Source organism: Oryx dammah, unplaced genomic scaffold, assembly GCF_014754425.2.
Source record: "Oryx dammah isolate SB20612 unplaced genomic scaffold, SCBI_Odam_1.1 HiC_scaffold_26, whole genome shotgun sequence".
NCBI classification, from domain to species: Eukaryota; Metazoa; Chordata; class Mammalia; order Artiodactyla; family Bovidae; genus Oryx; species Oryx dammah.
Genome location: NW_024070210.1, coordinates 16,649,406 through 16,677,147, shown reverse-complemented (window position 1 = coordinate 16,677,147; position 27,742 = coordinate 16,649,406). Strand labels below are relative to the sequence as shown.

General features: G+C 43.4%; 3 protein-coding genes across 5 annotated transcripts in view; 1 reads left to right on the top strand and 2 right to left on the bottom strand.

Annotated features, from left to right (window-relative positions):
- Positions 1-1,360: 1,360 nt before the first annotated feature.
- ACYP1 (acylphosphatase 1) lies at positions 1,361-12,026 on the bottom strand. 3 transcript variants are annotated; one of them, XM_040226079.1, is made up of 3 exons: positions 11,689-12,026; positions 6,491-6,588; positions 1,361-1,790 (listed from the first exon to the last, which is right to left on the bottom strand). In XM_040226079.1, the coding sequence occupies exons 1-3, from the start codon at positions 11,852-11,854 to the stop codon at positions 1,575-1,577; spliced, it is 480 nt and encodes a 159-aa protein (XP_040082013.1). In that variant the 5' UTR covers positions 11,855-12,026; the 3' UTR covers positions 1,361-1,574. The 3 variants fall into 3 exon arrangements, with proteins under 3 accessions (XP_040082013.1, XP_040082015.1, XP_040082014.1); XM_040226081.1 differs by lacking the exon at positions 11,689-12,026 and adding an exon at positions 11,077-11,082; XM_040226080.1 differs by lacking the exon at positions 11,689-12,026 and adding an exon at positions 6,962-7,099.
- Positions 12,027-12,114: 88 nt separating this feature from the next.
- Positions 12,115-25,245, top strand: ZC2HC1C (zinc finger C2HC-type containing 1C). The gene is made up of 3 exons (XM_040226077.1): positions 12,115-12,222; positions 13,015-14,362; positions 21,035-25,245. The coding sequence occupies exons 2-3, from the start codon at positions 13,034-13,036 to the stop codon at positions 21,296-21,298; spliced, it is 1,593 nt and encodes a 530-aa protein (XP_040082011.1). The 5' UTR covers positions 12,115-12,222; positions 13,015-13,033; the 3' UTR covers positions 21,299-25,245.
- NEK9 (NIMA related kinase 9) overlaps positions 24,573-27,742 on the bottom strand; it is a 39,544-nt gene continuing 36,374 nt past the window's right edge. Inside the window, exon 22 of the mRNA XM_040226076.1 lies at positions 24,573-27,048. Coding sequence (XP_040082010.1) covers positions 26,926-27,048 — 123 coding nt within the window. The 3' untranslated portion in view covers positions 24,573-26,925. The remainder of the gene's footprint in view (positions 27,049-27,742) is intronic.

The following is a 27,742-nucleotide window of genomic DNA, read 5'->3' as shown; positions in this document are numbered from 1 at the left end:
TCCACTCTGAAGGAGATCAGCCCTGGGATTTCTTTGGAAGGAATGATGCTGAAGCTGAAACTCCAGTAACTTTGGCCACCTCATGCGAAGAGCTGACTCATTAGAAAAGACTCTCATGCTGGGAAGGACTGGGGGCAGAAGAAGGGGACGACAGAGGATGAGATGGCCGGATGGCATCACTGTCTCGATGGACGTGAACTCTGGGAGTTGGTGATGGACAGGGAGGCCTGGTGTGCTGTGATTCATGGGGTCGCAAAGAGTCGGACACGACTGAGCGACTGAACTGAACTGAACTGAATTAGTTTGCTAAGGCTGCCATAACAAAATGCCAGACTAGACAGCTTAAACAATAGAAATGTATCTTGTCCCAGTTCTGGAAGCTAGAAATCTGAAAGTCAAAGTGTTGAAATGATGAATGATGATAAGGCCTCTTTCCTTGACTGGTAAATTGCTATCTTCTTCCTCTATCTTCACAAGTTCTTTCCTCTGTGCACACACACCTGTGTCTAAATTCCTCTTCTTATAAGGACACTAGGGTGTACTGGATTAGGGCCAACTCTAATGACCCCATTTAACCTTAATTACCTCTATAAAGTCCCTCTCTCGAATGTAGTCGCATACTGAGGTATTGAGAGGACTTCAACATGTGAATTTGGCAGGGGTGAGGGGGTAACATAATTTAACACATAGCATCAGTTTATGTGAATTCCTTACCTGGAGGACAGAAATGACAGTAGAAACTCCAGAAAACGTAAAATAATTAGTTCAAGATATCATTTGTGTATGTGCTGTGCTCAGTCATGTCTCTTTGTGACCCCATGGACTGTAATAACCCGCCAGGCTCCTCTGTCCTTGAGATTCTCCAGGCAAGAATACTGGAGTGGGTTGCCTTTTCCCCCTCCAGGGGATCTTCCCAACCTAGGGTTTCCTGCATTGGTAGGTGGGTTCTTCACTATCAAGCCAACAGGGAAACCCAGATATCATTTGAACAGTTAACAAATGAAACTTTAGGATTTTTGTTCTTTTTTAAAAATATTTATTTTTATTTATTTATTTGGCTGCACAAAGTCTTAGTTGTGGCATGTGGGATCTAGTTCCCCAACCAGGGGTCAAACCTAGGGCCCCAGCATTGAGAGCTCACAGTGTTAGCCACTGGACACCAGGGGAGTCCCAGGATTTTTGTTGTTATTAGGTACAATTTCCTGAAGAAAATTTCATGGAAACTATTAAAAAGAAATGATGAAAAGTAACTGCTTTTTCTTTCAGACTTCCTTAAGTTACCTCCAAATTCTCTTCCCAAAGATGTTCACAGAGTAAATGCCTCTTATTTTGCCCAAAATGAAGTTCATCAAAAAGAAAATAAGTTATCTTACACAGAAAGTTCTGTTTTTATTGATTAGAATTGCACATAGGTGTAATTCTTTCATCACACATATAATACACAGTAACCATCAAGTAACTGATGCTAAAATAACTTATTGACAAATTCTAATATTGAACACAGAATAGTTCTATCTCTATTAACAATAAAAAACAAAACTGCTAAGTATCTTGGAAAATTTAAATGCAGACCATTATTTCACAATTTGGAAGTCTGCGTAGTCCAGCTTTACGATGACCTTCTCATTGTGGAAGCTTGCCCTGTCGATGTGTGCCTTGGGACTTCCTTTTGTCTCAAGCCATTCCTGCATGTGACGTACTTTGGAGGTAGGCCCTTGCAACCGTCCTTGCACTGTGCCCTGGTCAGTGTTCTGGACCCAGCCTACTAATCCGAGCTTTTTACCCTCAGCCTAAGGGAAAGAAAAAGACAAGAAAGAGAAATCCAGTGAGACTTAACAAAACAAAGCGAGACTACAGTCTCTTGCCAGAACCTTGGCCTACAATCAAGCCACTGAAACTAATTTGATATTGTCCAGCACAGTCAAAACAGAACTACAGCAAGGAGAATCTCATTGCTGATCTTAACATGGAGTGTTGACCACTTGACTCCATTTCTTTCTTCTACCCTATAAAACCCAGGCACCAGAATTTTTCACTGTTTAGTCAATTTGATTAAGTACTAAAGATTTAAGACCAAATCAGATGTTTTCAAAATGATTCTCTAAGGCTGATTGTTGTTAGGATACTGGACTATATCTTGTTCATTTTCCTTCTCCTAATCAAGAATCTAATAGATATATGAAATAGAAAAAAGCATAAATTTATCTGATCCTTCTGTTTCTCTTTAGCCACGACCATACCTAAACAAACCCAGATGATTAAGTGTCCATTATATCTTTAAAGATCATTAGGGAGTATTTCACAATTTCCTGGGCAAATCATTCCATTGTTCTCACTGTAGAGAAACTGTCTAATCCAAGGTCTTTACCTTGCATTCAAAGCCCACTTTCTCTCATCCTCTGACAGAAGGAAAAAGTTGCTGGTGATCAGCCTCTAAACACCTACATTTCATAAGACCACATTAACTATTGTTTTCACTTGACTTTCCTCTGTCTAAATAAATCACAAGGCCTTTAATGTTGAATAAGCTTAGGAAAAACATCTCATCATTGTAACCGCTCTTTTCTTAGACTTTTTATTGTTCTTTCCTATAAAGCATTAACTGTGAAATAACTGAAAATTGGGGGAAAGTAGTAATGTTTCAGAAGCAATTTTATTTTTGTAAAATTTCCAACTAAGGATTTATAAATTTATTGCTTGTTACATTCTATCTAAATTGAAGGAGTTGGATTACAAAAGAAAATGGGAGTTAACATGACTGCATGTCCAAATGCTGGACTAGTGATCTAGTAAATATGGGAAATTGCTGGAGCTGGCCAAAGAAAATGTTATGCAGAGCAAAAGTATGTTTGATGAGGAACTGAAGTATTCATCAAATCAGTTATGTTCAAAGCAAAGACATGTTTGCATAATGAACAAGAGACTGGTCAAGTAACAGTTTAAAGGATATGGAGGAAATTAAGGAATGAAGAAAAATAAGAGATATCTACAGCATGATTAAGGGTTGTAGATTGAAGCATTAAAAAAGAATACAGAAAATGGATTTGAATAAGACTCCATATCCCACTGACTTTGTACAACAACTGCACCCTCTCCTACTTCATATTAATCCAGGGGAGTGGGCCGTGCCTAGTTCGTAGTTACCTTATATGGTAACTTGCTATAAGAATGATTGTGTGTTGAGGTTTTGAGCAGGAGGTTATAATAGTTCAATACATTTTAAACTGCAGCGTGATTTATCTGAACTCCTGAGAGTAAACAAAACACTCCCAACTTTGACAGGTGTTGAGAATGGGGATTTCCTATGGGTTTTATCTGGGCACTGGATTCTGTTATTTTTAAATGGTAACACAATATTGCTGAGTCATGTTCAGCTTTGACTATATATCTAAACAAGCAAGTAGTGTTCTCTCCTAAGAAAATTCCAAAAAGCTGATTCTCCCTCATAACCATATTTCCTCTTGAACAGTCATCTGGAAACATTTTAAGGATTATAATCACCAATTCTAGTCTCAATCTAAAAAAAAGGTTATCCTCAAACCAATAACCTAAACCTTCCACATTAAGAAACTAGAAAGAGAGGAGCAAACTGAACTCAAATCAAGCAAAAAAAGGGAAATAATAAAGATTACAGCAGAAGTTAATAAATAAAACAGAGATAAAGAAACATCTCTGGTGGTACAGTGGTTAAGAATCTGCCTTGCAATGCGGGTTTGATCCTTGGTAGGGGAACTAATTTCCTACATGCCCCAGAGCAACTAAGACACACAACCCCCCAAACCCCAACTAGGGAGTCGTTGCTCAACAACAAAAGATCTGCAGGACTCAACGAAGATCCTGTTAGCCACAACTAAAAGACCCACCACAGCCAAATAAATATTTAAAAATTGTTTTTCTGTATTCTTTTATCTCTTTTTACACTGAGGGTTGGGAGGTGCTATAACGATGGGCTCTCCTGCCATCTGCTCCTTTTCCCTCAACTTTAATTAATCTTCATTAATTTTTAGTCCATTTATTAAGCCACAGGAACTTGCCCTACATGAAAGTGAAAGTTGCTCAGTTGCGTCTGACTCTTTGTGACCCCATGGACTATATAGTCCATGGAATTCTCCAGGACTGGAGAATTCTCCAGGCCAGAATACTGGAGTAGGTAGCCCTTCCCTTCTCCAGGGGATCTTCCTAACCCAGGTCTCCCGCATTGCAGGTGGATTCTTTACCAGCTGAGACACAAGGGAAGCCCAAAAATGCTCAACTGGGTAGCCTATCCCTTTTCCAGGGGATCTTTCCGACCCAAGAATCGAACCGGGGTTTCCTGCATTGCAGGCGGATTTTTACCAACTGAGCTATCAGGGAAGCCTACCCTATAACTGGAGGCAAAGCTATCTGGAACATAGCTATTGCTATGACTTTCAGTAATTCTTTTCTTCCAACAGGCACTTCATATATGAGCAGGGAACAGGGGGAACTGATTTGCAAATCATTGGAAAAAGAGGTAGTGGCACTTAACATTCACATTTCAAAGATTCAGATTTGAACTTTAAAGTGGCTTTGGCAAGTTCTGCAGTCTTAACTCATTATCTTTGGGGTTGGAGATACCCTGGGAAGGCAATAGCCTGATATTCCCCTATAGAAGACAGAAGGCAAACTAAGATTTCATCTTTGTCATTAGGGAAGATTGATGAAAGTGAAAGAGGAGAGTGAAAAAGTTGGCTTAAAGCTCAACATTCAGAAAACGAAGATCATGGCATCTGGTCCCATCATTTCATGGGAAATAGATGGGGAAACAGTGGAAACAGGGTCAGACTTTATTTTAGGGGGCTCCAAAATCACTGCAGATGGTGATTGCAGCCTTGAAATTAAAAGATGCTTACTCCTTGGAAGGAAAGTTATGATCAATCTAGATAGCATATTCAAAAGCAGAGACATTACTTTGCCAACAAAGGTCCGTCTAGTCAAGGCTATGGTTTTTCCAGTGGTCACGTATGGATGCGAGAGTTGGTCTGTGAAGAAAGCTGAGCACCAAAGAATTGATGCGTTTGAACTGTGGTGTTGGAGAAGACTCTTGAGAGTCCCTTGGACTGCAAGGAGATCCAACCAGTCCATTCTAAAGGAGATCAGTCTTGGGTGTTCTTTGGAAGAACTGATGCTAAAGCTGAAACTCCAGTAACTTTGGCCACCTCATGTGAAGAGTTGACTCATTGGAAAAGACTCTGATGCTGGGAGGGATTGGGGGCAGGAGGAGAAGGTGACAACAGAGGATAAGATGGCTGGATGGCATCACTGACTCGATGAACGGGAATCTGAGTGAACTCCAGGAGTTGGTGATGGACAGGGAGGCCTGGTGTGCTGCGATTCATGGGGTCGCAAAGAGTCAGACATGACTGAGTGACTGAACGGAACGGAACTGAACTGAGTGAAGTTAAGGCAGAGGCTGTCAATAGTCTGTTCATCCCCTCAATTACTGATATGTCATAGTAATACCAGGCTCCATGTTCAGTGTTACTATTACTTACCCTGGAATGAATAAAGTATTTTCATTAGAAAAGCTTCACCTGGAAAAAGTGTTGTTGCTTAGTTCCCAAGTCATGTCTGACTCTTTGTGACACCTTGGACTGTAGCCCTCCAGGCTCCTCTGTCCATGGCATTTCCCTGACAAGAATATTGGAGTGGGTTGCCATTTCCTTCTCCAAGGGATCCCCAAGGGATCTTTCTGACCTAGAGATAGATAGAACCCACGTCTCTTGCATTAGCAGGAGATTCTTTACCACTGAAACACCTGGGAAGTCCTCCCCTGGAAAAGGTACTTGTTCTTTAAAACCTAAAATGAGCAGAATTAAGGAATTAAGTAGGGGAATGGGAGTGGGTTCAAGAGAAAAAAAGGTCTGAAGAAAATGCAACAGCTACAGATGAAGTAGTTACATAAATTACATAGTTATTTAAATGTCATCTCTTTGATCAGTGTTAACTTTCCTGTAAGAATTGTGATTTGTTTTGATGATGCCCCAATAAGGAGAACTGGGGAAGCCCTTTCTCTTTGTAAAAGAGAAGCTCATCCATATGTGTGTTGGTACTCAATACCACTGTTAGACCAATAATAACAGCAGACAAAGCTTCCAGTAGGGATTCCCAGGTGACTCAGTGGTAAAAGAATCCACCTGCCAATGCAAGAGACCTGGGTGGAGAAGATTCCCTGGAGGAGGAAATGGCAACCCTCTCTAGTATTCTCGCTGGGAAAATCCCATGGACGGAAGAGCCTGGCAGGCTATATAGTCCATGGAGCTGCAGAGTCGGACACGACTGAGCATGCACACACACACAGAGAAAAGCTTCCATTTGCGTTGTGTTTACTCATTGCAAAACATTTTCGTACCTATTCTTCCACAAACCACCTCTTTGCCATTCAGCTACCAAAGAGCCAGCTTCTCCAAAGCATATTTTTCGGGAACATGTCTCTTGTTTCCACGCTGATAACGTAGGTAGGGCCACATACCTGAGTGTACTTGCGGAAAAACACTCCTTGCACCTTTCCAAAAATTTCATAATCCACTGATATCAGGGTATCCCCTTCTGCCATGCTCATGCTCAAACCTGTCAGAGAGCAGGATAGCAGAAAAGTAAAGGACTCATTATCCTATTCCAGGGCCCCCAATCATTAGGCAGAAAGGGTCATCACATCCATACCCCTACATCCTTAACCACTGCGACCTCTCCCTGACCTTAAGGTGCCCGTACTTCGGATACGTGTAAGCGCGGGTGTCTGAAGTAACAGGAAGACACTTGCAAGGGAGCTTCGGGTCGCGATTGCCCACAGAGGCCCCTTTTGGGGCAATTTTATCCAATTACCTCCCTACACCCATCCCCGGTCCCGCTCCCTCTCCATCCTTCCCTCTTCCCACAGACCTGCCTTCCACGCTGCCGCCAGTACCTCCTCCTATTAAATTTTAGGCCTAATCGAACTCAAAGGCACGCCCCGGGCCCCTGTCCCAGGCTCACCCTCCTTGTCGTCCTCTCAAGCGTTAGGGACTACCCGGCAGACCACCAGGCCAACAGTCACCCCACAGCCGCGTAACCGCCGCGCCCGGAAGCTTAGAAGGCGGCTCCTCCTTCGCCGCCTCTCCTGTCCATCACCTGCACCGGCCAATCACGCACGGCGCACTTGGCCCAGAGCCCGCCTAGAGGGCAGGATTTCGGGAAGCGCGTGTCTAGGAGCGCCCGAGCCTCGGGCTTGGGGAGGATCTGTCCAGGGTCTCGGCCACGACTCTACAGACCTAGTTCTCATCCTACCTTGATCACTAAGCGCACCTCACTTTATTTTTTTTTAAGTTTCTCTTAGGGAGAAGGACGAAGACGAAGAAACATTTGAGATAAATCCAATCATTCTGTAAATAATTACTGAGAGCCTCTGTGCCAGGCACAGTTCCAGGTCCTTGACACGCGTTAACGAAAAGAAAGGATCCCTGGATTGGAGGAGCTTAAATTCTGGAGACAGAGACGGACGGCAAACACTAAACATCATAAACAAAACAAAAAAATCATAAAATGTTTCTGCCCCTTTCCTCAGTTCTCCTCCAATTCTGGGTCATGCTTAAGTTTGGAATTGGTAGCAGTAGTGACAAGAGTATAGGAAGTTGCACAGAAGGTTATTTTTCCCACTGTGATTCTGGAAGCTGCCCCCCAGAGTCTACCTTACTAAGTAAGTCTACCTTACTAAGAAAACTCTAAACAATGCTTATCTAAAGCAACCAATCACAAACACAAACAAAATAACCCAGGGCTCCAGAATCACAACTGAATCAGTCAACCTAAGCCAAGTGACCCGGAGAAGGCAATGGCAACCCACTCCAGTACCCTTGGCTGGAGAATCCCATGGACGGAGGAGCCTGGTAGGCTACAGTCCATGGGGTCGCTAAGAGTCGGACAGGACTGAGCGACTTCACTTTCACTTTTCACTTTCATGCATCGGAGAAGGAACTGGCAACCCACTCCGGTGTTCTTGCCTGGAGAATCCCAGGGCTGCTGTCTATGGGGTTGCACAGAGTCGGACACGACTGACACGACTTAGCAGCAGCAGCAAGCCAAGTGATCAAGTTGCATGAATTTCTTTAGGGAGAAGAGAACTGTCAAGGGGAGTTGTGGGTGTTGATTGTTAAAAGTAGGGTCATCTAGTATGTATCAGTCACTCAGTCATGTCTGACTCTTTGTGACCCCATGGACTGTAGCCCACCAGGATCCTCTGCCCATGGAATTCTCCAGGCAAGAATACTAGAGTAGGTTGTCATTTCCTTCTCCAGGGGATCTTCCCCACCCAGGGTCGAACCCAGGACTCCTGCATTGGAGGCAGACTTTTTACTGTCTGAGCCACAAGGGAAGCCCAAAGGTCACCTTGCAGGCATTTATATCCAGATATACTATGATTAAGAATGCATATGGGGCTTCCTTGGTGGGATGTGCCTGCCAGCGCAGGGGACTTGGGTTTGATCCCTGGTCCAGGAAGATCTCACGTGCCTCAGAGCAACCAACTCCATGTGCCCCAACTACTGAGTCCATGCTCTAGAGCCTGAGAGCCACAACTAGTGAACCTACGTGCTGTAACTGCTGAAGGTCAAGTGCCTAGAGCCTGTGCTCTGCAACAAGGGAGGCCACCTCAATGAGAAGCCCTTGCACTGCAACAGACAGTAGCCCTCACTTGCCACAACTAGAGAAAGCCTGAGCACAGCAATGAAGACCTAGCGCAGTCAAAAATAAACAAAAAAACAAAAATTATACATATATATGTAAAGAATGTGAATGAAGGTAAACTGTGGTGCTTACTATTGCCCTTTGGAGTGCTGTGTACCTTACATCCCTCCATTTAAGACTCCGTATGTATGCCAGGTTGGCACACTTGGTAAGGTGAGATGGATTTGCAGGCCATGGAGATTCATTATTCCATTAGTTCCCCACTACAAAGTGAGGGTCCAGATCCTGGAGAGTCGTATGACCTCAGTGCTGGTATGCAGGTGGCAGTGAGGTTGGAAACTGGATTGAATTGTCATGCTAGGCAATATTTGAAAATAATGCTGAACAGAGTAACTGGCTGATGTTATTTCTTTAAAATTTATTTTAAAGAAACCTAGTTTCTTTGTAGCATCAAACTATTCAGTACCTACATGTATACACACTGTAGGATATACAAAGATGGACGGTATATAATCTTTGTCCTTAAAGAGCTTTTTTATTTCATGTAAGGGACAAATATGCATGCAAATGATGACAATGCGATGCAAAACATGCAAATTCAGTTCCATGAACATCCATTGAGAGTTCATCACGAGCCAGCCCTGTGACAAAAAATATTATGAGAGCACAAAGGAGCAGAGCGATTCCTTCTGGCTGGCAAGACTGGGAAAGCGTTCTTGGAGGAAACAGCATATTACCCAAGGTTACACAACCACAAAGAGTAAGTGATGGAGCTGGGATTTAGTTCCAAGCAGTCTGAGTACAGAGCCTACTCTGTACTGAATGCTATGTTCTACTACCTTCCAGCACATGGAGTTGGAGGAAGGTCACTGAGGTAAGAGAGTATGAGTAGTCAGATGTGGCTGGACCCTGAGTGTATATTACTGAGTATATACTACTGATATACTACTGGGTATATATCAACCCTGGCTGTACATTAGGACTTTGGGGGAAAGTTTACACAAGACTGATACCCAGGCCTTAACCTCCAGAAAAACTGCTTTCCAGATAGCCCTAAAACACAGCTAGGATTGACTCTGGGGAGGCAAGGCATGTTTCAGCTTTATCCTGTAGGTAAAGAAGAAGCCTTTGGGTAGGAGAATGACAGGTTCAGATGTATTTCAGATTTAGGATAGGGACTTTCCCGGGGGTCCACTGGTTAACCTTTCAATGCACATTCTAATCCCCAGTCAGGAAACTAAAACTCACACATCATAACTAGAGAAGCTCCTATACACCACAATGAAGACTCAGAACAGCCAAAAGCAGCAGATGTATAGCAGTTAGGAGAGTGGTGCTGTCCCAGTGAGAAGTGAAGAGGAAACTCACCTAGGGTAGGAGAAATGAAAAGGAAGGGACATATATAAGAGACACTGCAGAATAAATTCAACAGAGCCTGCTGACCCATTAGAAGGAGTGACAAACAGGGGGCAATGGAAGAAGACTGATGTTTCAGCATGAGAGGGAACACTGGAGAAGTGGCTTGGGAAATAGGGAGGTAATCACAACTGTGTTTTCTGTCTTATTGACTTTGAGATACCTGAGGAACATTCATGTGCATGTGCTACATGGGCATTTGGAAACTTGAGTCTGTTACTAAGGGGGAGAACTAAGCTAGATGCCATTGAAACATAGGTGAGAACTGAAATTCCGGCATTTGGTTGAAATCATTAAGGAAGAGAATGTCTGAAACTGCATTTATATGAGAAATAAGCAGGCTTTGGAGAACAACTACATTTGGGAGGCAAGTGAGAAAAAGACATAAATGCAAGAATATGAAAGAAGATGGAACAAGGACGTGAAAAAAGAAACCAAGAAGGCACAGAGAAGCAAGTCAGAAGAGAGTTCCAACGGAGAGAAAAAATCAATAATGTCAAAGAGTAGGTTGAAGAAATAGCAGCTTTTGTCTTTAGGGTCATTGGAAGGTCACTGGTAGACTGGCCAGTTCAAAGCAGAGATGGGAAACCAGACCACAATGGACCGGACAATGAGGGAGAGTCAAAGAAGTGGGGGCAGCTAATGTAAAGCTTTCTATTAAGTCTTGTGGAGAAGAGGAGAAAGGACTGGGACCCTAAGGTGAGAGGTGAGGTCAAGGGAAAGGAAGTTTTTTTTTTTTTTGTAAGGCAAAGCTAAGCATATTTTAAACCAGAGTGTGTGGATGGATACAACTTGAAGTTAGCAAGATGGATGGGTATGGTGAGTCAATTCCTGGAAGGTACTGAAAGGGACTAAGTCAAGAGAACTCAGGGAAAGACAAAGATTTTTTTTCCTCAGAAACAAGATGGAAAGAAGTCAAGATGGAAGGAGGCACCCTGGGAAATTCTGCCAGGCTAGAGGGGAGCTTTGGGAGTTGATGACAGGCAAGCCCCATGCTGAGATAATTGGGATCTTGAAAAGAGTGAGAAACCTCTGGAAATGCATACACAGAGAAGGCAGTTGAGAGACAAGTAGAAGGGAAAACAGGGCATCAAAAGACTGCTTTGGAGCACCACCAAGGAATTTCTTTATAACATGTAAAAGCTGCAGTATGACATGTTGAAGTAGTAACACCGACCACTGCTGTCTATATTCCATGCGCATGAATCTTTTCAAGTAGTTACAAGGGAAAAAGAGTAAGCTGCCTGTTTCAAACAGCTTGCACAAATGAACTGAAGTATGAAGACAAATAAACTCTCTTCTGATGTTAACAAGTTATGGGATATCTTTAGGGTTGAAACCAGGTTATACTGAGTATTTTGGATCTGGTGGTTAACTTCATTATCATTACACTTGTCTGAGTCATTCTTGGGCCCTAAGAAGACAGGGCCAGAGTTACCACATGAGAGGAAAACATTATATCAAAATAATGAGATTGGCTACAAAAACCTCCCCGGGAAGAGACTGCGTAGCAAAACCTAGCGGAGTTGCTAAAATCTGACGCAAGCTCCAAACTATGTGCGAGGAAAAGCATGGACAGAGTCGACAGCGTACCTGGGGCCGGTACCAAGCAGCCGAGCGTGCCAAGAAAGGCGATCAGCATGCCCACTCCCGCTAAGAGGAGGGCCGACTCCGAAATCTTGCGGCAGAATGACCTGAGGGCGCATCTAGGCGCTCCGTCTTTTGCCAGAGAAGGGCACACCCCAGGATCGGAGAGCATTGCTCTGAGAAAAATACAAGCTCTTTGATGGAGCCCCAGAAGAGCCTCTCCCACCCTCTACCCACGTTCCCCAAGGGCAGGGCTGGACTGAGCTGCAGAGTTGGCGGGACACCGAGTCTAGTGACCCTGCTGGACCGCGCCCGCGGCCCCGGCGGCCCCGGGTGCGCGGACTGCGCTTGCGCACGCCCCGCGGAATTCGCGGCGGGGCGGGGCGGGGCGCGCGCACGTGCCCCCTTCTCCAGGCAACGGGAATAACAGCTGCCCTCTGAGAGCGCCTGCGCGGCCGGCGGCTGCGTGAGGGCGAGTGGTGAGGAAGCCTGAGTCCTGCGGCTTCCCCTAAGCGGGAGCCGCCTCCAAAAGAGCCTCAGGTACGCGGAAGGGCGGGAAGGCATGGGGTCAGCGCATCGATCTCCCAAGGCCCGACGGACTGAAGAGCCGAGGGCTTGTCTCCGAAGCGGAGTCACAAGTCGGGGACGTCCCGGGTGACCCTTCAGGACAGAGCGCAACTTCCGCGTTCCGATCTAAACCCGCGGTGGCCGGATCGTGTGGTCCCTGCGTGAGGGTTTGGCAGCCAGGCACCTGCTGCATGCCCTGAGCCGGCTCTGTGCTCTTTAAGATCAAGCACGGTTCCAGCAGGAGGGAAGCCCCAAGAGTTTTTGTGCCGGTCACTTACCAATGGGCTGCAGTTTTCTCGCCTGTAAAATGATGGGGCTGGACTCAGAGTCCTGCGGCCCCTAAATTCCAGTCCTGTAACTCTGGGCGAATCCCCAGCGAGGGCAAGCTGCTTGTCCTGTGTCACAGGCCTAAAAACTGACTTTCAACCCAATAGCTCTTTCCATCTGCTATGGAGTGTATTATTTTGTATGCGGGAGCATCACTGTGTATGGCACAGGCTGGTAGTGATATAAAGGAAAGGTAGGTGGCAGGAACACCTGTATCACACTCCTTTTTCTATCCTCAGAACCTAATAAGCATCCACAGAACACAGTAAGCATTCACCAAATGCTTATTGAATGAAAGCTCTGGTGGACCCAGCACCAGTGTCCCTAAAAAGTCTAAGGGAAATTGTGGGTAGGCAGATGTAGAAACAGTTATACTTTAACAGTGGAGGTAAACCTCAAACAAACTCCTCACATATGTCTGGTTTAAATCTCCCCTAGGCTTCAGTCCAGGCTCTGAATGGCTGGTCTCCAGTTGGCGTTGCCTCTGCCTATGGGCGTTATGCTCCCACGTAATAAAAGGGATGCTCCAGAGCTCCATTCAGCTAAGCAAGACCCCTACAGAAAAGGTGACTCTTCCCAGCAGTCCTCTACAGGGCACCCGAGGAACAATTTCCAGCAGAAGCTTTTGAGTATCCAAGAACTGATGCTGGATAATCTCTACACTCACCCCAAGTGGAACACCTCCACAAAAGCCCAGAGCTGTTTGTATTCCCACTGTGCTGGAATGAGCCAGCACGACTCAAGGAGCAATCCCCAGGGCCAAGCCAAGGGTTTGTTTTACACATCAGACCCTCAGTCCCGGTATCCCAAAACAAATGACCAGGATTTCATCCCCTTGACAAAGAAGCGAGTGGGGGTTGACCGAGCATACCCTCTGAAACCTGTGTTTCATCGGAAGTCCCATAGTACAGGGGAGGCTGGCACTGATGGAGACCAGAACGCCTCTTCAAGAATCCCTGAGCCAAGAAAGTATTCATACAATAGCTTTGGTTCGAGGAACTGGGTGAATTCATTGATGGTTGGTCCAGTTGCTGCCACTCAGGAGGAAAGGGTCATGGCAAATGCCAACAGGACGGAGTGGATGCAAATCCAAAGACTAGAAGCTGCAGGGGAGAGCTTAGGGGAGGAAATCCGCAGAAAAGAGACTCTTCTGAGGGAAAAGCTGAAGAAGACGGAGGAGGAACTCAGAAGGATCCAGAAGGGAAAAGAACAGGCTGAGGAAAATGAAAAAAGAGAGCTTCAGAGAATGGTGCTCTCCCAGAGGAGAGTTAAAGATAATAGCATCACCACATACAAACCTATCTTCTCTCCAGCACTCAGGTCGGAGGAGGTCTTCAATAGAGACACAGGAGAAGATGAAACTTGGGGACAATCTCAAGAGAATTCTAGTCCATTCCAGTTCTCTAATTATAGAATTCAGAAGCTCAAAAGGGAAAGACTGGTGGCAAGCAATAACAAAATCCGAGACCGAGTCTCAAGGCCATCCAAGGAGAAGTTTTCTCAAGCTACAGAAGCACCGCTCAGTGCTTTGCAGAGATACACCCGCAATTCTAGCTCATCCGGGGCACCAGACTCCTCAGGCTCCCGCTGTCCCACTGAAGAGCCAGAACTAGGGGAGTGCAGCCACTGCGGCCGAAAGTTTCTCTTGCTCAGGCTGGCGAGACACTCCAGCATTTGCCTCAGGATGCAGGGTTCCAAGAGGAAAGTGTTTGACTCCTCCAGGGCCCGGGCCAAGGGCACAGAACTAGAGCAATACTTGAACTGGAAGGGTCCAGCGTCAGTCAAGGTAACAAGGGCCTTATGGATTTGCCATTGAGTGGGGATCACTTTTAAGAGCCTGTTAGGTCCTCATTCGTTTTCTTTAGAAAGATTTCATGTGTCTTACAGGGAGAGTGAATTCACATTTGATTTATTGATTACTACTGTATACCAGTCACAGTGATGGGAGATTTTCATATGTTTCTCACTACAGCCCTGTGAAGATTTCATTATCTTATCAGTTCAATAATCAAGTCTCAGGTTAAGCTGCTTAAGATCACAAACAGCTTTAAATGGCAGCATATAAATCTGGGTCAGAATGACTCCAAAATCTAGACTTAAAAAATATGTCGTTTTGATTGTATAAGTAATAAAGTTACTGTAGAAAATTTGAGAGAATGAAAAAAATATATTATGAAGCATTTCACTACCCTGACAAAATTCCTTATTCTTTATAATATATTCTACCATCACCCCAAATTAGGACTTGTTACCACTCCTGGAACTCTATCTACTTTTTCCAGTTTGGCTAATTTTGATATACCTTCTTAGTAAATACATGAAACACACGATTTGGAATTCTTTTTCTCCCCATTTAGAGTGTATTCAAACAACTTAAAGGTGGAGGACTTTATTTTTTAAATAATTTTTATTGGAGTACAGTTGATTTACAATGTTGTGTTAGTTTCAGGTGTACAGCAAAGTGAATCAGTCATATATTGGTATAGATATCTCTATGTCTATACATATATAACTCTTTTTTAGATTCTTTTCCCATATAGGTCATTGCAGAGTATTGAGTTCCCTGTGCTATACAGCAGGTCCTTATTAGTTATCTATTTTATATATAGTAGTCTGTATATCTCAATCTCAATCTTCCAATTTATACCTCCCCCCCCAACTCCTCCTTGGCAACCACAAGTTTGTTCCCCACATCTGTGACTCTTATTTCTGTTCTGCAAACAAGCACATTTGTAGCATTAAAATTTTTTTTTCCACATATAAGTGGTATCATGTGATATTTGACTTTCTCTTCATTCAGTATGACAATCTCTAGGCCCATCCATATTGCTACAGATGGCATTATTTCATTCTTTTTTATGGCTGAGCAATATTCCATTGTGTATATGTACCGCATCTTTATCCACCCCTCTGTTGCTGGACATTTAGGTTGCTTCCATGTCTTGGCTATTCTAAGTAGTACTGCTGTGAACATCGGGGTGTGTGTATCTTTTTGAATTATGGTTTTCTTCAGATATATGCCTAGGAGTGATTTTTTTTTTCTGGGATAGAGGACTTTACTTTTGGTGAACATTCCTAGCTGCAGAAAAACTAGGTTGTAAAAAGTGACTTCAAGGCACTTCCATATGTTTGGGAGAACTTCATAAGGACATTTGGACAGTCAGATCGGGAGAAGATTGTCTGGTTATACCTTGTCAAGGTTATACCACCGGGATTGTAAATAAGTGTTTCTCAAAGTATGGCATGCTGACAAACACTTTTTATTTTAGTAATTTTAATGTGTATTAGGAAAGTAAATCATAACAAGCCCTTGATTTCTAGGAATATTGACTTGAAAGAAAAATAGTAAGGAGGATAAGGTGAAAGTGGTATGCAAATAACCAAAATGTGGGAAAGCCTAGACCACGTGATCTCAAAGCCCTGTCTCTAAACTATGAAAGCGTTATTTTATTTTCATTTCCTTCCAACCCTCCCCATTGCTGCATTAGCATTTCTTGTCCATTAGCACTTTATAGTTTATGTGTGTATTTGTGGGGCCTTTAAAAACTCACATTTGTGTGATGGCTGTTAAGAGATATTTTTTGCAGTTAGAGTTATTTCTTTTAGTATGGGAAATGACTACAAGAAAGTCGTTTCTATGTTTATCGATGATCTCCCTGAAATCCTGTTGTCAATGAGAAGTCAACATTTTGCTCTTGCAGATAATGATATGATCACAGGTTCCTGTTCTTTCCTGTTTTCTTTCTGGTCAACCCAATAATCCACTGGGGAATTCTCTGTCCCACTACAGTGGTTCATTTCTGGCCAGAGCCAAAAAGAATCTTGTATTTCTTAAATTCCCAAATACCATAGCAATGAAGCAAAACAATTGGATTTCTGAGATCAGATGCCCTGGCTTTGTGGAAACTTGTTTGAGGAAGCATGTTGCGTTGAGGATAGGAAGGCAGAAAGTATCTGGATTGAGATGCACTCCCCTCCTCGGACTGTCCTGAGTCTTACTCCAAAGCTTTGTGCCTTTGCAAGCTGAATGGTTTGTGTCTGTCATTCCTTCTGTGTACTCAGAAGAATGGATGATTTTTCTTCTCTCCTTTAATATTCACATAATTTCCAATAGACTCATACTTCTGGTCTCTCTCCTGTATGTACATCGTGCATTTGAGTGTAAGAGACTACATCTTTGTGCTTTGTGATTCATAAGTGTTAACTGAGTGAACTTCAATACAATGAAGAATTAAAGTGTTAAATATCATATGGTTGAGGAACTTATAGTGTTCAGTGTTAGATGGCTCTAACACTGATTCTCCTACCTTGTCTCTTTCAGTAAGACTCTCCTGATAGATCCTTCCTTTCCCTTTGATAACATCTCTTCCTATATTCATCACCAAGTAGCTACTTGCCTTTTTTTCCCTTCTTTTTAATATTAATTTTATTTTCATCAAATGGTTGAATACATTTAAAAAATCATGTATTACTAAGAGACCTGTAGTGCAGATCAAGAGTCTTCTGCCTCATCCCTCTCTTGCCTTTCAGCTATCCCCCACAGGCAGTTCTGACAGATGACCTTTCTGGTATGTATATTTCTAAATAATATACTTATTTTCTTGATTTATCAGTTTGGCACAAAATCTGTTCACCTCCACTTACAGACACTGTGGCTTCATATCCCCTCTCCTCCCACTTCTGTCCTTCCATTGTAGTGAAATCCCAATTTTGGGTTAAACCAGTAGTCAGCTATTTATGTGATAATAATCACATACATTTTGTTCACTGCTCAGGGAACAGAATCTGCCCCTGCCCACATGTACCCAGAGTTAATAATTGACTCATGTTTTAATTTGCTTGGTTTCCTACATACCGATCTCAAATGTTTTTCCCTCCCTAAATGATCGTCCCAGGTCAGATACCTGTTAATGTTTTTGTAACTGCCGAAACACTACTCATAGTCTATCCGTTTGACTTTTTTATTCTGAAACCTCCTTCCCATTGTTTTCTTCCTGCTCCAGTCCAGACTGGCTCTCCTCGAGGCCTGGTGCAGACCTGTTGTCTGGGACCTTTTCTTTGCTTCTCTTCTGTTCCTAGCATCTTGTGTCTTCCTTTTTCTTGCTTGACTCCTTGCTTTGGAGAAGCTTATTACTTTTTTCTTTTTTTGGAGAAGCTTATTAAAAAAGGTGAATGGAGGCATGTTTTTTTTGTCATGGGATGAATGAAAATATCTATCTTATAGTCTTATTTTTGACTGATGAATTGGCCAGATAGAGAATTCTAGATGGAAAATTATTTTGTTAGAACTTTTATGGTAGTTTCCCACTAGCTTTCAGCATCTAGTGTTACTGTTGAGAAATCTGATGCTGTTTTGTTTCCTTCTCCATTATATGAAATCTATATATTTTTTCTGTTTATTAAAGCTTATAGGATTCTCTCTTTAATCTGAAATTCTACAGTGATTGTGTTGGGTAGTGCATAGGCCATTTCAATCTCAAGGGTAGGGACCTTTATTCCTAGGAATCTTTAGTGTCTTATTTGTTTAATAATTTCCACCTTGTCCTGTTTTTTGGAACTCCTATTGGTTGGTGTTGGATTTTCTGGATTGGCTTTCTAATTTTCTGATGTTTTCTACTTTTCATCTTAATTCTTTTTTCCCATTCTGAGTAATTTTTCTGACATTATTTACAACAGTTCTGTTTTTTAGCTACCACAGCATTAATTTATAATAGTTACTTCTGGTTTTCTCATTACTTTTTCATAATATATATATATATATTCTTATAGACAAAATCTCTTCTAATACTCACTTGTTGATATTATGATTTTTAAATAAACTTTGTTGCTGCTGCTGCTGCTGCTAAGTCGCTTCAGTCATGTCCGACTCTGTGCGACCCCATAGACGGCAGCCCACCAGGCTCCCCCATCCCTGGGATTCTCCAGGCAAGAACACTGGAGTGGGTTGCCATTTCCTTCTCCAATGCATGAAAGTGAAAAGTGAAAGTGAAGTCGCTCAGTCCTGTCCAACTCTTAGCGACCCTGTGGACTGCAGCCCACCAGGCTCCTCAGTCCATGGGATTCTCCAGGCAAGAGTGCTGGAGTGGGGTGCCATTGCGGAGGATTACTGCTTTGCAGTGTTGTGGTTCCTGCCACACATCGGCGTGAGTCAGCTGTGGCCTGCCTCTTGCACCGTGCCCATGCCCCCCAGCTCACCCCACCCGCGCCAGGTTGTCAGGGAGCACCTGGCTGAGCTCGCGGTGCCCTACAGAGCTCCTACTGGCTCTCTGTCTACAGATGGGTCAGTGCTGCGCTCTCATTTGTCCCACCTTCTCCTTCCCCTGCTGTGCCCACAAGTCTGTTCACTGTGTCTGTGTCTCTGCTGCTGTCCTACGGATAGGTTCATCAGTACCATTTTTCTAGGTTCCATATATGTGTGTTAATACGCAATATTTGTTTTCTAAGTTACTTCATTCTGTATAACAGGCTCTGGGTTCATCTACCTCACTATAACTGACTGAAAATGTGTTCCTTTTTATGGCAGAGAAATATTCCATTGTATATATGTACCACAATTTCTTTATCCATTCATCTGTTGATGGACATCTAGGTTGCTTCTTGGCCTATGTCCTGGCCATTGTAAATAGTGTTGCATTGAACACTAGGATACATGTCTTTTAGAATTGTGGTTTTCTCAGGGTATATGCCCAGTAGTGGGATTGCTGGGTCATATGGTAATTTTATTCCTAGTTTTTAAAGAAATCTCCATACTGTTCTCCATAGTGGCTGTATCAGTTTACATTCCCACCAACAGTACAAGAGGATTCCCTTTTCTGCAAACCTCCTGTAGCATTTATTGTTTGTAGATTTTTTTTGATGATGGCCATTCTGGCTTTCCAGGTAGCTCAGTGGTAAAGAATATGCCTGCCAGTGCAGGAGACTGTGGGTGGGAAAGAACCCCTCGAGGAGGAAATGGCAATCCGCTTCAGTATTCTCCTGGAAAATCCCAGGGACAGAGGAGCCTGGCAGGCTACAGTTAATGGGGTTGCAGAGTTGGATATGACTGAACACAGAGCAGAGAGAGAGCATTCTGACCAGTGTGAAGTGATATATTGTAGTTTTGATTTGCATTTGTCTAATAATAAGCAATGTTGAGCAAATTTTTCATGTGTTTATTAGCCATCTATTATATCTTCTTTGGAGAAATGTCTGTTTAGGTCTTCTACCCATTTTTGATTGAGTTGTTTATTTTTCTAATATTAAGCTGCCTGAGCTGCTTGTATATTTTGGAGATTAGTCCTTTGTCAGTTGCTTCATTTATAACTATTTTTTTCTATTCTGAGGGATTATCTTTTCATCTTGTTTATAGTTTCCTTTGCTGTGCAAAAGCTTTTAAGTTTAACTAGATCTCCTTTATTTCCATTACTCTAGGTGGGTCATAGAGGATCTTGCTGTGATTTATGTCACTGTATTCTGCTTATTTTTTCTCTTGAGTTTTAGTTTCTGGTCTACGTTTAGATCTTTAATCCATTTTATCTTTGTGTATGGTGGTAGGAAGTATTCTAATTTCATTCTGTTACATGTAGCTGTCTTGTTTTCCCAGCACCACTTACTGACAAGACTGTCTTTTCTCCATTGTATATTCTTGCATCCTTTGTCAAAAATAAGGTGCCCATAGGTGCATGGGTTTATATCTGGGCTTTCTATCTTGTCCCATTGGTCTAAATTTCTGTTTTTCTGCCCGTACCATACTGGCTTGATGACTATATCTTTGTAGTGTAGTCTGAAGTCAGGAAAGTTTAAGTCAGAGCTTTACTCAAATATCTAGTGATCCTTGTCTATCCACTCATATTTAAGCCTGTTGACTGAGGGCTTTCATATTAGGGTTATCAAACAGTGAGCCTTTTAAGTGGGGTTGCTCAGAGTCAGCATTTCAACTTCTCTCAACTGCCTGATGCATCCAGAGAACTCTCGTCTCCTAGGAGGGTGCCAGTGTGCCTGGTACTCTGGAGGATGGTGGGGGACACAATACATCATGTACAACTTGCCCTTCATCCCATTTCAGCTCCTAGATTAACCCTGTTCTCCATTATGCCTGGATATCCTTAGTCTGAAACCTGTCTGGTTCAGTTTCTCCAGAGAGGGTGTTGGAAGTACTGGGCACTTGGAAGTGCAAGGTGGAGAGGAGCCATGGGAGCCGACCTGTTCCCAGCCCTGTGCCTCCCCTTTGCACTACCTGTATTTCCAAGCATTAAGCCTCTCAGGGAAAACCGGCTTGCCTCTCAGTGATATCCGCCTTTGCAGGCCCTTAAGTTTAAGTGTCTCCACTCTGGCAAGTCAGTTATCATTGTTGCTCCTTTCCTGTTCTCTTTGACCTAGTGTATTAACACCCTTTTAACTTCCTATCATTCTAACAGAGACTCAGGAAGGGGATGACCTAGATACCAAGTTAAATGATCAGTCTTTCTTCAACTTACAGGCTGAACCTCCTCGGAAGAGCAACTGGAGACAGAAGCATGAATCCTTCATCCGTACTCTCCGTCAGGCTCGAGAGTTCCAGCAGGTGATTGCCAAAGGTGGAAACCCCTCAGACCTGCCTCCCATCCTGCCTGTAGAAAATCCAGACTATATTCAGTGCCCTCACTGTAGCCGCCACTTTGCTCCCAAGGTGGCAGAGCGGCACATCCCCAAGTGTAAGACCATCAAGAACCGTCCTCCGCCTCCAAGAAAGCACTACAGTTGAGCAGACAACAGTGGAAACCTCCTCGATGGTCCAGAAGGCTTCTGCTTCTCTTGAGCAGTAAGTAGGAACAGAGTCATTTGATGCAGAGCAGAAAGAACTAACACTTTTACATATCCCAGATCTGCCTGCAGAGCTGAGATCAGTGAAGAAAGACCCATTGCTAAGCAGCAAGATGCAAAAGGACGCCTCAGCTTCCCACTAAATCACCACCTCCGGCTGATGTGCCTGATGTAATTGCTCTGAGAACTGATGGGTGAAGAAACTTAAGAGCAGTGAGCTGGCTGCATTAAAACTCTCTTCTCGCAAGCCTGATTATGGTTTGTGCTAGTTAAGGGCCTGCATTTGTTGTGCCTTCTTGCCGCTGCCTCTGCATGTATGTCTGTGGTTCCAGTTAACTCTTCTCATTCTTGTAAGAAGTTGGCTCACTGGTGTCACAGGATCATGCATGGTATCTCTTATAAAAAATACACTTCTGCTGTAAGGCAAATGACCTCCCTGGTACATGATCCTGGCAGAAAGTCAATCCAAGCATGTAACGTTGGGGCGCCAATATGTCCTAAACCCTCCCCATGTGGTACTGTGTCACAAAGGGAACCTCATCTTTATCTACTTTACAGGGTAGGGGTGGGAGAAAGCACACTATGTCTCTGTAGTTGTGCTTTTCTAATGGATTTCATATGTCAAAAAAAAAAAAAAAAAAGGAAGGAAGCAACTTTAATTTCAGCTGTTGCTAGCACTCTGCTTTCAAATCAGTTTGGTTTGATGACTTTTAAAATAATGCAGCAAAATGTACCCTCCAAGCAAGCTGGGACATTTCAGTGTCACATGTCTGTACTGATTATATCAGAGTAAACTTCTCTTCTGGAAAGTAAACTTTGAGAGAAAAAATGCCAGATCTAAAATTTTCTCAGCAGAATCGTGCCTACTGCAAGTAACCTTCATAATTAGGCACTGAAAAAATAGGTTTGGGGAATTTGAAATTAAATCATAAAACGAGTGAGTCCTAGACTTGTCAATGGAGAAGGAAATGGCACCCCACTCCAGTATTCTTGCCTGGAAAATCCCATGGACGGAGGAGCCTGGTAGACTACAGTCCATGGGGTCGCAGAGTTGGACACGACTGAGCGACTTCACTTTCAGACTTGTCAAACAGGAGAAGTGATAAGGCAGTGTCTGATGGGGGAAATATCAGTTCAGGTAGAATCAAATGAGCACAACAGATCTGAAATACTAGTTAAGATTACTGTCCTGAGAGCATTACTCAAATTGTTAGTTTAAGATACTGGAGAAAAGTCAACAAAGCTGACCCGGGCAAAGGGGACTGTGCAGACCACAGAACCACATTTACTAACTACAGATGGCCACTCACTCGTTCCATTTCCTCTGCAGCTTCTACTGAGTGGCTGGGCCAACAGATCAGACCAATTTGATATGCCCGTCTTTAAGGCTTTAGCTGTGAAGCTGCTGGACACTAGGCTGAAAACAAAATCACATATATTTTAAAAAACAGCATATATTGCTTTATGCTTTTCCTGTGACAAAGAAAAAGAGGTATAACATAATGGCACCTCTGGTTGGTCATTTAAAGAAACCTCACAGAGAAACACCAGATATGTAACCCAATATATACAGTTCCCCAGCAAGGTACCCACTTTTAAGTTTCACACTTGATAGTAAAAGCAATAGATGATGAGAATGAGTGGTAGCCAAGGTCACGAAGTGGTAGCCTGTGGACTGCTTTGCTTCACAGGTATGTTTTGACTGACATAGCATTAAAAGTATAATCTGACATTTTAAAATGGTGATATGGAGCATCTTTTGAAAAACTGGAAGTTCTGGAAACCCTGGGCCTGCAGCTCTACTCGGCACTGAGTGGGGTTCGGAACCAGTTGCTCCTTCCAGACGGGGTGGAGCACAGACAGCACCACCCGCCTGGCATGCTTCAGTTATTTGCCTTGTCTGTCTGGTCAGAACCCCTGGATGATGTTATAAGGTCACTAGCCAGGGGCCTCCAGGGAGAACAAATGTGTGTGTGGGGAGTGCTTTCTTATGCTGCTAGAGAAATAAACAATAGTCAATGCCCTAGTGTTCCCTTCGATCTCAACATGTTTAGGCCTTGATTACAACAGGAATATCCATTAGCCTTTTAAATTTAGCTTGATTGGATCTTTGGGAAGAAGTAAGAACCCTTTTTCTAAGTCTCTTCCTGGATAGCAGAGGATGACAGAGGATAAATAAATGCTGCTTGTTAATGTCTCTGTGTTATACTACTGTATCCAAGAACCTTTAGTAAGTAGACACTATAAATTTTTAAAGTTCAAAAGGTTAAGGAATGGGAAAAAAATCTCAACAGTAAGACTCACTTCCTTGAAAAGTATATGCAGACATGCTGAGAGTATTAGCAGCAGTCTGTTGAATGCAACACAGCACCTCTGGCCAACATTTGCTGTAGGTCATCAATTTGTCACTTTTCACAGCTACACAGGAGGTAGCAGAGAAATGACATAGTGTTTCCCTCCTTAATGTTCATGATTCTGTGAGATTTAATGATCAGCATGAACCACTAAATTATATCCATGGTTAATCATTGCAGCGATAAATGATTTTTTGCTTTGTGGCTGGAAGGAACATGTTTTGCCATCCTGACTACAGCCACTCTGCCCTGACACTACCATGAATAATACTACTTTGGAGGCCCAGGGATGCTCATTTGAAATAATTTATTTACAATACATCTTTGCACCAGAGTTGTTCTATTATGAATGTTTCCAAATATATGGCAAAATCAAATGAAATGTGAGTTTAGGTCTGTTCTTGCTTTTAACCTTAGTGAAATGTTCAGCCAAGAGAAGTTACAACTTGGCTGTGCTATGTCAGGGAGACCAAATACAGTTCAGCCTTTTTGAGGGAAAACAGTTTTATAAACATAAACTGGCAGTATCACTTGAAAAAGCCCACTGTGACTGAGGAGATAAGTACAAGACATCACCCTTCCTCTTTTAATGGCTCATGTTTTTTTCCTTCGGCACTTTAAGCACTATATTTTAGAAGTTTGAGGGTCGGGGGAAGAAAGTTGTAGCAGCAAAAATGATTCTATTAGCAAGAAAAAACAAACTGGAAAGAAGCAAAGATTATTTCTTTGCAAATGCCCCTTGCATTTATTTATTTATATAAAGACTCACTGAATCAAAGATTCACGAAGGCCTGGAGTCTGTGTGTATCTGATCCCCAGTGACTAAGGTCCATGTGCAGGCTCACTGAGGCATAGCACTGATTGAGAGTTGAAATGTTTATTTAAAACAGAAATGCCAAACCACTCCACCCTCAACCTTTCAAACATCTGGCTAACAATAAGCTAATTCTTCAGCAACAATGTCAGAGCAAAGGAGTAACTCAGGTTATACTGTAATGCAAAAGCAACACTACTGGAAACCTTACAACACCTAGCACTCCATAAAGAAGGAAAGTAGGACACAATTTAAAATCAGCTGCAGAAAACCAGCCAAAGGCATTTCGGCTGCCTCACCTTTCACTTTTTATCTGATGTGTGGTTGCCACCTATGAACTGGTTTCTGTTTGCATAGCTTTTTGGTGGGAAAAATCATATGGCTGTCCCAGGCACAATTTGGGAAAGTGCAAACTGTCTCTAAGGCACAGAACTTAGATTCTCAGCCAGATTAACAGCACACCAAGACTTCCCAAGGGAACATGCTAGAGCAAACAACCCCAGCGTTCCACTGCTGGAGAGCGACTCCCTCTCCGGAGCCTGGGCTCCCAGCCTCCCTTCAGTGCTCCTTCACCCCACGGTCTCAGCAACGTGCCCCTGTCCCTCGGTTCCATGGCACAAGCAATACTCATGATTAACACCCAAACTGACCCTGCCTCTCAGGCCTGCTGAGATGGTGAGCATAAGGGATACAGGAACATGAAAGGCCAGTCAGTCCTTTTTTAAAAAAAAATCAAAGTTGCATTTACATGATGAACCAAAACCCATTGTTAGGGTTTGTTGCAAACCCCCCAAGTCCCCAGAACTTGTAACTTTAATCCAGGGTTGGCCCCTTCCCTTATTTTAAGAAAAGGCTTCGATGATTACATTAGTACCATTGTACTAGGCTTCCCAGAATTGAGAAAACAATGGGAATATCAAACCAAAGAAGATCCCATTGAGTAGAGTTGCCCATCCCCAGCTGTGGGGTTTTCCTGGAGCAGCAGCCTTCACACCACCAATTTTAGGGAAATGGCAAAATTTCCATTGCACAGGTCCTTCCAAAATATTAAATAGATATCAAACATTTACTTGTTGGTTGGGGAACATGAAACAGATCATTTCAGCTCTTTCTAAGGAGGTAGGATGTGACAGTCATCAAGGCAGCTCATGTAAAGGTGAGCTGGAAACACAAAGCTCACCTCCTTAAGTAAAACCATCAAGCGTTTCTAGGACACTCGCTCTCTTTGGAAGAGCTGGCCTGCTGCTGTCTACAAGGACATGAAGACATGGGATTGGCACTCAGCCAAATTCCTCTCCAAATTGGCAGGATCCTCCTGTTCTGTCAGGCTTCAGGGCCTACCAGGTTTTGGTGCTGGCTCTGGGCCACTCAAGTAGGAAAGATGATACAGATTCACTGATATGGCTTCATAAAACACCAAAAGGGGAAAAATACTGACTAGACATACAGAAAGGGAGTGGCTGGGGCTGCTGATGTCAAGATTAGAAGCCTAAGAGCCACGAAGGCAGAGGCACAAGTAGCCTTCTCAGGGGAGAAGACTCAAGTCACTCTAGGTCCTCTCGAAGATGCCAAGCAGAGGCAGCTAAGGAGGATCTCCCCTCATGGTTTCCTCCAAAGTCCATTCCCTCTGCCCCATGGACTCAATTCTCTATGAGATGCCTCATCTCTCAAAAGGCTTTTCCAAAGCTAGGAAATCCCACCCTGACACTCCTGCTGTGTGACGAGGAGGGACCTGCCCTTCTTTCTCTGCTCCTCACTGAAAAAGTTCCACTCAACTCTCAGAGGAAAAGCAACCTAAGCCCATTGTTCCTCCTAAAGCATTCAGCTGCACAAAGTAATTCAACTTTCTGAAAACAAGCTGGAGATTGGCTCCAACAGACATACTTTCCTGGACTAAGGCTCCTGAGAGGGCTTAGAACACTTCACCACTCTCCAGATGACCCTGGATGGGCTGCACCTGGTTGCAGCCCTCTCCAGCTTTACAGTTTAACCTCCTCCACCCAGAGGTGCAATGCCTGGCACTGAATTCCCAAGGCAGCTTCCAATTAACGGTGAAAGTGATAAGTGGGATATAAGCTGCTAGCAGCAAAATGAACGTGAGCATCGTGTCTCCTCTTCAAAGGTGGGATCACCAGATGAGGTACAGAGCTGCTGTTGCTATGGCAGTCACTGAGGACAAAGCCAGGGCCATGGGGCCCTCCGTTCTCCAACACAAAACCACTCCTAGATCCTAATAGGCAGTGCTACTCTCCAAGTGTACATGGAAAGTGCTTCAGAACCTCCGCCTCGCGCTCCTTGTCTGCAAGTGAACGAAGCCAGGAAAGCGCGCTCTGCATTCAGTAAGTGTGCTGTGAAGGTCTTTGGATCCCAGTTTCCTGGAGGCTAGACAGGCTCAGGAGACTAGAGGCTGGGTCTACAGGAGTCTGTTCCCAGGAGACACCAGGAATCTGAATCTAAGTCAGGCTTTGGATCCATTTCCGTCTCATCCTTTGCTGTCTGAGTTCCTTTGGAATGCATCCCCACCTGTCCAGATAAAACACAGTTCCAGGTTAACTGCCACTTGGTTACGGCAGTTCAGGACTACATTTTCAATGCCAACCCCTAAGAATGCATAGCCACAGTTTTGTGAGCCCATACTACTACCTGAGTAATAGGACTTTATGTAAAGTCCACTCCTGTACACTTGTTGCAGGTAGGGTGACCAAGTGTTGCAATTTGCCTAGGGCTGCGGGATTTTCTGGGATGCAGAATTTTTGGTTTTAAAACTCTAACAGCCCTAGGCAAAATGGTCCTCCTGCCTGCTACTGCTGCCAATCACTCCATGCTTACCTCAAGTGTGTATATTACTTTCCAAAATAACTTCACAGACATTATTTCATTTCATCCTCAAAACCACCATACAGGGTAGGCAGTATTATTTTCTTCTTTCAGGTGAAAACAAGGGCTCAGAGAAACAAACTGATTTGTGCAAACGTGTAAAGCTAGTAAAGGAAAAAGCCAATGGCTCACAGTATCTCCCTATCCTAGTTCACTCTATACAGAGCAATACTATGACCCTTTAAAAATGATGCAAGCAGCCAACACCATTGAAGCATTTTTTGCCAAAAATGCTTAGCTTGAATCTAATCAAGCCTTAAGTCTAGCTTACAGTTTACAGAAATGACAAGGGACAAAAGAACAAGTGAAGCAACATCTCAAGAAGATAAGACAAAGCCAG